General features: G+C 37.3%; 1 protein-coding gene across 1 annotated transcript; it reads left to right on the forward strand.

Annotated features, from left to right (window-relative positions):
- The first annotated feature begins 358 nt into the window (after positions 1-358).
- LOC133316198 (uncharacterized) lies at positions 359-2,552 on the forward strand. The gene is made up of 2 exons (XM_061517925.1): positions 359-1,094; positions 2,084-2,552. The coding sequence occupies exons 1-2, from the start codon at positions 615-617 to the stop codon at positions 2,144-2,146; spliced, it is 543 nt and encodes a 180-aa protein (XP_061373909.1). The 5' UTR covers positions 359-614; the 3' UTR covers positions 2,147-2,552.
- The last annotated feature ends 6,497 nt before the right edge of the window (positions 2,553-9,049 follow it).

Raw genomic sequence — 9,049 nt, forward strand, 5'->3', positions numbered from 1 at the left:
ATAGTTTTGAGACTTTGAGTTGAATATAATCTACATTGATAAATAATATTTTAATTTATTTTGAGTTTCTCAAGATTCTTTGATAGATGGTTGAAGACTAATTTTTTTTAAGACGTAGAAATCTTCAAAATAGATTTTACTTTTATCAACAAAGTATTTTTTATATATACAATTATAAATCGAACTCTTGTCAGTATGCAAAATTGTTTTGAGATGTTTAATAACTAATTATCATTTATAAGAAATATAAATAAAATATATCAACCAAAAATAAATGAGTAACTAAAATTACTAATAACCAAAAATAAATAAGATTACTAAAAAACCAAACCCAGGTCCACATGCCTCACCAGTCACCACCAAATGCCAATAATTGATCATTCTCTTCCTAATAATCCCTTCTGGATTCAAGCTGTCACTCTCTCTCTCCTCTCCCTCTCTCTCTCTCTCTCTCTCTGGCTATGCCTTCTCCTTCTCTTCAATATTCCAAAACCATAACCATTGATCCTCTTCACCTTCAAAGTTCAAACAACCTATGTTTTAACAACCTTAAAACCAAAACCTTAAAAATCTCAAAAATATAAAAACAAAAAAAAAAGACAAGAGACCAAGCCATGTTCTCCTTTCCTTGGATCATAATTCAGTTTCTTCTTCTTCTTCTTCTTTCAACCTCTTATTCTGCATCTGCAACCTCAAGCAACTCCAATGCAACAACCATCTACGAGGTTCTTCGCGACCATGGCCTCCCCATGGGGCTCTTCCCAAAGGGCGTGGAGGAATTCGACGTTGACGACGATGGTCGCTTCTGGGTGCACTTAGATCAAGCTTGCAACGCCAAGTTCGAGAACGAGTTGCATTATGACAGAAACGTTTCTGGGTCTTTGAGTTACGGTAAGATCGATGCTTTGACCGGGTTGGAGGCTCAGGATCTGTTCCTCTGGTTCCCTGTGATGAGCATTAGCGTCGATGTTCCTAGTTCTGGGTTGATTTACTTTGATGTTGGTGCTGCTTTTAAGCAATTCTCGTTGTCCCTTTTTGAAACGCCACCTGAATGTGTTGCCGTTCGCTCTGAGGATGCTCATGCTCTTTCCCAGGTTGGGTTTTGTTTGTTTATTGTTTTTATCTTCTTCTTCTTTTTGTGAGTTTTCTGTTTGATTTTTGTTTTGTTTATTGTGTATTGTATGTTGTCATTATTGTAGCGGAAGAACTAGAAAAGGTGATGGGGGTATTGGTCATGGTCATGGTCAATTTCAATAGTTGTTGTTGTGATTTAGGTTGGTGGGTGGTCTTGTTCTTATTGAGAACCCTTATGTTTGTTGGTTAAGTAGATGCACATGGAGATATGGAATAATGGATTGCAAAGTTTTGATTTTTTTATTTTTATTTATTTATCTTTGTTGTCATGCTATCAAGGAATTGTTACCCTTTTTAGTTTTGATGCATAAAGAAAAAATAAAAAAAAATTCTACTGAGTATTTTAATTATTTTGTTGCCAATGTCATGGAGGGAGGACTGAAAAAGAAGATGGTGTTGTTGTCCAATTTAAATGGTTGTGTTTTAGTTTGATGGATGTCATATAGTTCTTAATTCATAGAACTATTCCTTTTTTGGTGATTAAGTAGATTCACATGAAGAATGAAATGACGGTTGAAAGGTGCTGAACTTTTTTTTATCTTTGCTTTTTTTTTTTTTGCCCCACATTTATTGTCATGCAATGCTATTAGGGAGTTATTATCTGTTTGTCTTTTGATACATTGAAAAAGTTTTTCTGCCGAGTATGGTGTGCTGGTCTTAATTATGGCACTTTGTTTTTTTTAGGAAACCTCAAGACTTAAATTTGAATCCTGTTTCTTTATCTGTTTGGAATGATAATTGCTGGTTGTGATGAGGTTCCTTCATCACTTTCTTGTATTTGGAGAATGACATTTCTGCTTCTTGTTCTTTTTGTATCCCAATGGTTAATGGCCTCTAGTGTGCATTGTAGAATGTAAATAGTTGCATACAAATCATAGCATCTTAAGCCTTGTTGTTCTAATTTAAAAAATTGGACTAAAGAAAGTATGTTGCATTATTTCATATGCAGGGTCAATCCGGAAGGCTCCGGTATCAACTTGATCAGGGAACTTCTGGAAGAGATGTTCTATAGACCATGGAGGAAGGGATGAATGAAGTTTTTATGTTGCACAATCCTCATGGATTCACCAATCTAATAGGTCCAATGATTTGGTCCTGCTGTGTTGTTTGTGTTATCTCCCCATATAGGGCAGAGTTAGTGTAGTAGAGGCCGCACTTGTCTTGGTAATTAATTGATTTATAGGTACTTATAAAGGGAAGCAACTAGATAAGTCTCCAGAATCTGTTTCTAATGGAAAAGATAGAGCGAGAATGGAGCAATTTATTGAAATGGATTCAGGTGACAAGTCTGCAAGATTTTGTTGTGTGTTAAATGTTGTTGTATTATAAGAATACATTGGGTTGTTTAGTTGAATCAAATTTATTATATTAGTTTAAAATAGACAGAACCATATGCACTTTTGATATGAAATTCATGATTAGAATTTACATAACATCGTTTTGTGAATAGAATTTATCAACTCTTTGTAGATTACATATGTTACTGCCATTGCCTTTGTCCTTTTGTTATAAAACCTGGTTATTCTACTTGTTTGGCATTCCATAACTGTTAGTGGCGTGATACCAGTTCTTAATGATGGTTGGAGTTTTAAGTATTCTTGGAGATGCAAATTGAGTGAATTTATTTTATTTGATGACTGATTGGTAAGTATGTTTCTTCCAGGGACTAATGTTTTAGAGAAATCATACTCTTATGTTGCATAAGATGGATCTCTCATGTCACTCTCTCTTCGAAAAATGTGCCTCTCTTTTTTCTTTTTTCTAAAAGTTGGTGAGGCCCACTTTAGTTGTCTCATAACATAAGAAAACTTCTCTCATACTACATGAGAGAAGTAATCCCCAATGTTTTAACATCATTTGCCGTGGTGTAAGCATGGAAAACTCAATTCCAAATAGAGGTTTTGAGTAATTTTGGTTGTGTATATTTCTGAAGTGGACTTTTCTTATAGGGTTCCCATTTTCAAAAACTTAATAAATATTGGTCTATTCTTGTCTTCCTTAATACTGAAATGATACAAGACTATCAGGTGGTGGAGTATTTACCTAGCTAGTGTATTCGTTCTAGATTTACAATTGCTCAAATGCTGATCCTCATATAGTCATATATGATATTCTTTCGGTAAATGTAGAACTTTTTTGCATGTAATATTTTTGGTATTGACTATTGACTATTCGTGAAGGTTAATGTGCTACTACTTGATTCCCAGTGAGTATAATATGTAGAAGGGGTCGTACTTTACACTGTTCAAGATCATGATTAATTGGTTTTTCGTTGTTTGTTTGAGAAAAGCTAACTTGATCAGTTGTATTTGATTTAATATTGTTGAGATCGAACAATCGTACATACACAATTGCAAAATAAAAAAAAAAAGGGAAGAAGAAAGGAGATGACGATTTATCTTGATTTACCTAATGTGGGATACGTCCAACATTGTTTCTTTATAAAGGGAATATAAATAAACTTAGAAACCTTATGCAATAATAACTATTTATGAGTCTAAGCTCAAATTATTAGAGAGAGAAATATAATAAAATACACCTTAGGTCTACAACAATACCATCGTTAATGTCCTGCCAACAAAAATTGTTATTTGAATGCAAAGCATGAGTCATATTCTTTGAACTGAATATTTTGAGTAGTTCTTTCTGCTTTGCTGTACATATAAAATGGAGTGAAAACCCTTAGTTTTCTCTGTAGGCTGAAATTTGACTTTTCCAACCTGGATTGAGGGAAATGGTATTTGTTTGAGCTATATATTCTTTATTTTCCTATTTTGTTGCATTACAATTCAATTATGGGAAATAATAGTCTCATGTTATAGGAGGTAATCGATTTTTTCTACTGACTCAAAAATGTGAGACCCATTCCATTTTTTCTTCTCTTTTCCATAATATTTCCGTATCTATGATAAGAGAAAAAAATCTTTCCTACTGCTGCAGAAAAATATAACCCTTCAATTATAGGTCATTTTATCCGACAATTTGGTTATTTGAGTTGAACTAGATTATACAACAAGTGATGCAAAAGTTCCTAAGGTCAATCCACATGGCAAGAGGTCAGAAACTTACATAACGATGTTGAGTTTATGTTACAGGAATTATTTTGGTATCTATTTTCTTCACCAATCTATTATGTCTATCCAAATGCATTTAAGAGGATAGGCAAATTGAGATCATTGACACACAAAAATTAATAGTTGTTGAAATTGATTTAGCTTTACTTTTTGGTAGAGGCGTAGAGCATAATTAAGGCAATTTTCCTTATTTGGTGAATTTAGATTTTACTCGAGCAAGTTCACGATTTAGGTCACCTTATTTTTGAATTGCGTGTACAGTTGGAAACAGAAAGAAACAAGAAATTGAATTTTATAATTTTTATAATGGAGAAAATACTTTTTTCTCTTATCGAATAAAGTATTTCTCCTGATACCCATATATCGATTTTTGTGCTAGAATTTTTTTTGAGAAAAATGTTTATCTTTTTAAATGACACAACTTATATCATTTCACTCTCACAAAGAGGTAGGACTCCTACCTTTATTTTTTTGTCAACTCTCTCTCTTCCTTTATCTATCTCTTTCTCTCTCTTAAAATGACATAACTTTACATTCTTTAAAATGACACAAACTTTTTCTTTTTTTTTTCTTTTTTTTTTTTAAATAATGGAGCTCACTTTTAAAACGTGTATGCAGGAAACTTTTGTCTCTCCTGTTAAAGGAGAGACGAGACACAAAGCCCTTTTATAGTTATAAATCTTTCTCTAACTTATAATTTAGTTAGTTCAAAAGTAACTTCGTACAAGTTTTTAAAAACATTTTAACAAAAGAATAAATTAAGAACAATTTTTTTCAAAATTTAAGTAATTACCAAATATATAATTCAAAATTAATTATACTTGGTTATATGGTTATTGGAAAGATAGGCAATAATATTTAATGATGGAACCAAATTGGATCATAATTGCTCAAAACTTGGAGAAATGTTAGGAAAGAAAATGTAGATAAAACGATGTGGTTATGAAGGTAAGAACCTGGACCTAAAAGGGTTTCATAAGATCATTGTTACAAGGGGATTCAACTATAGCAAAAGCCTTTATTATACATGTGTTCGATCCTGGAGAATTGAACATGTCAAACCGATGGTTGGTATTTGTATCTTGGATCGATACGCTCACGGGAGTCTATGGAAGAGACACCATAATGGGTAACAGATCATTGTGCACAATAATAATACTGACATATAGCCAAAGGCGTGAGGTGTATATACAATGATAGGCAAGAGAGCAGGATAAGTAGTTTATCCTTTCAAAAGGGGTTACTTGGAGGTGTAGAGTCTTGATAGGGTTGTGATTGTTAGGAGAGAGGATAAGTAGTTTATCATTTCAGAAGGGGTTACTTGGAGGTGTAGAGTCTTGATAGGGTTGTGATTGTTAGGAGAGAGGATAAGTAGTTTATCCTTTATCCTTTGATAATAAGACGATGAGATTATCCTTATCTCTTCAGTCTATCACTTATTGTTATGTTGTTAAGATATGGGCCCATGGAATGGGTCCAGAATAGTTGCCCCCCAGTCTGACAATTTGAGTGTCCAGGCTGTAATATTTTTCTTACACCACGGCCACACTTGGGTCCATTCATTATGAGGATCCCATCTAGTTATATAGCCAGATTATATAATTTTTCTTGCACCTCATCCAAGTCTGGGTTCATCCCTAGCTGACGTTTATTGGGTGTTCTTGGGTCGCCTTGCATGCCTTTCTTTTGTGACTTATCAGTGCAGCGAGATCAGAGTTCTATGTCAGAACTTGATCCTATGTGTCGGGTTACTTGGAATTTTGCTAATACTTCTCCTATTTTGCCTTTCTAGGTCGAAGCTTAGATCTGGAGTAGCTGGTCTTTCTGTAGAGTGCCTTGTCTGTGCTGCCTTGTTTAGGCTAACCGGGGTGTTGGCCTTTTGGTCTTTCACGTTCTTTCTGGCGGTTATGCCTTTTTGTGTGGTAAAGTACATTGTCGAGTTTGTTCCCAGCCTTTATGGCATTTCAATTTCAACTTTTATTATGCTCTTATGATGCATCTTGCCATTCTTTTTGTTCAAGTTGCTTTAGATCGACTTGTGTTGTCGAGGCTTTATATTGTGTGAACCTAGCTTGTCCTGTTAAGGCTTTATTTTGTGCTGCTTTCTTGGGTGCCTTAGAGATTTGAACTCAGTGCATTGCCTTTTTTCCCTTTTTCCGTTTGTTATTTGGGCCCGACTTGTAATGTTGTGGCATATAGTATCTGCGGGGGCGGTAATTTTGCATTTGCCCATTGTTTGTACCTCTAGGGGAACTTGTGGAGTCCGGACTCGTGGCCCAGATCTTAGATTGGGTTGTTTGGCCAGCACACGTCACCGCGAGCCTTCGTTGGCTAGACCCGGCTTCTTTCCCGAGGTCTTGACAGATAACTTTCTAATTTCTTGCTATATATTTTGATTTGGTGGGTCGTGTGGAGCTGATTTGGCATCTTGAGGATGCTGTATTTAGCATTTTGGACTAACTTGCCGTTGCGCTTTATGGTGAGCATCTCGACTTAGCTTGCCATGACTTTTATTTTGACTTTGGCTTCTTTTGTCATAGTCTCAAGTTTACAGAGATGATTTTTCCTTCTTTTATTTGAGCCCAACTTTTCTTGCCTCGACTATTATTTTGACTTGGCTTCATCTGCCATAGTCTTCAGTTTGGAGAGGCGATTCTTTCTTTATTTGAGCTCAAATTTTCTTGCCTCGACTCTTCTTTGTACCTTTACAAGGGCATTTTTGAGGTTTGGACTCGTAGTCCAGAATGTGGGTTACTTTGCTTGGCCGACATTTGCTTCTGTGGGCCTTCCGCAAATGAACTTAGCTTATTAGTCGAGGTCTTGGATTGCAATCTGGCTTATAACGCCAAAATCTATCCTTGTCTTTTTAGCTTACCACTTATATTTGGTGCTGCTTTTTAGAAGCTAAAGGCCCATTCAGTGGGTCCTATTGCCCTCCAATCCAGCAATCTAAGAGCTCAAGCTGTTGGGCTGAAATGTTGCTGCTTTGTTGGACCTCATGATGTAAAGCAGGACTATGGCAAGTCTCATAAGTTTGTAAGCCCTTTTTGAGGTAGAAAACATGACTATATGATGGTTTTCTTTGATTTGTCGGGGTATGACCGATGTGTCTTCATTGAGTTTGGTGGCTCTTTGTATTTCCTTTGGATGCTTCAAGTCTTGAGAACTATTTATTGAAGTCTATTTGACGTATCTCTCTAGTCAGGCGTGAAGGACTGCTAGGATCATGCTCAGATGCTTCGGTTCTACCGAGTTGGATTGAAGTTTGTCTGATATTTTCCTCTAGTCACGTATAGGAGCCTGCTGGGATTACCTTAAAATATTTTGGATCCTCCATGAGCTTGGTAGGTCGCTCTGGCTGGGACCATGACTGGTCACTATGGCCGGGGTGAGTTGAAGCTCAAAGTTGTGGTCGGGCTGAGTTGAAGTTCGAGGCCGTGGTCGAGCTGTCAATCATGAAGCCTTTGGCCGGGCTGAGTTGAAGCTCGAAGGCGTGGCCGAGCTGACAATCTTGAAGCCTTTGGCCTGGCTGAGTTGAAGCTCGAGGTCGTGACCAAGCAGATAATCGTGAAGCCCTTGGTCGAGCTGAGTTAAAGATCAAGGGTATGGCTGAGCTGATAATCTTAAAGCCCTTGGTTGGGCTGAGTTGAAGCTCAAGGTCATGACCAAACTGATAAACTTGAAGCCCTTGGTCGGGTTGAGATTAGGCTTGAGGCCGTGGCCGAGCTGATAAATATGGAGTCCTTGTCTGGGCTGTTAAACTTGGAGTCCTTGACTGGGCTAAGTTGAAGCTTGAGGTCGTGACCAGGCGGGTAATCATGAAGCCCTTGACCTGGTTTGAAGCTCGACGTCATGGCTGAGCTGATAATCTTGAAGTCCTTGGTTAGGCTGAGTTGAAGCTCAAGGTCGTGGTCGAGTTGATAAACTTAAAGCCCTTGGTCGGGCTGAGATGAAGCTCAAGGCCGTGGCCAAGCTGATAAACGTGAAGCCCTTGGCCGGGCTATTAAACTTGGAGCCCTTGGCCAGGTTGAGTTGAAACTCAAGGTCATGGCCAAGCTGACAATCTTGAAACCATTGGTTGGGCTGAGTTGAAGCTCAAGACCGTGGTCGAGCTGATAAACTTGGAGCCCTTGGCTGGGCAGAGTTAAAGTTTTAGGCCGTGGCCGAACTATTAAACTTGAAGCCCTTAGTCAGGCTCTTGACCTTGGAGCCCTTGGTCGGGCCACCTTCCTTTTATGAATGGTTTGACTAAAAAGATTATCCTCTAAAAAGCTCATGTACACCTTTCTTGCTAGTTCCCATGACACTTTTGCTTAGAGCAACGTAGCCTTCATCCTGCTAACATTTTTTTTCTCTTTGTGAACCTCTTTCGAAGAACCTTTATACAGTCCTTGGCAACATAAAGACATTGACAATCCATAGCTGCAATTGCGAAGTCCACTCTTCATGTGGTTTTCAATGTTTGCTGTTGCGCTTTAAGTGTTCATCGTGACTGTGTAGGATCAAAGTTTACCGATTTCCCACAAATGGCGCCAATGTTCGATCCTGGAGAATTGAACATGTCCAACCGGTGGTTGGTATTTGTATCTTGGATCAGTACGCTCTCTAGAGTCTATGGAAGAGACACCACAAGGGGTAACAAATCATTGTGCATAATAATAATAATGGCATATCGCTAAATGCGTGGTGTGTATGCACAGTGATAGAAAAAATAGTAGGGAATTCAGAATCTGTACCTGAAAGGCTTAACTTTTTATTTATAGAAGGGATTTACCTGTAGGTGTAGAGTCCTGATAAGGTTGTGATTATTAAGGGATAAGATAAGTAGTTTATCCTTTGAT

The sequence above is a fragment of the Gastrolobium bilobum genome, unplaced genomic scaffold (genome assembly GCF_033153095.1).
Source record: "Gastrolobium bilobum isolate Gb01-03AN ecotype WA unplaced genomic scaffold, APGP_CSIRO_Gbil_v1 utg33326, whole genome shotgun sequence".
In the NCBI taxonomy this organism is placed as follows: Eukaryota; Viridiplantae; Streptophyta; class Magnoliopsida; order Fabales; family Fabaceae; genus Gastrolobium; species Gastrolobium bilobum.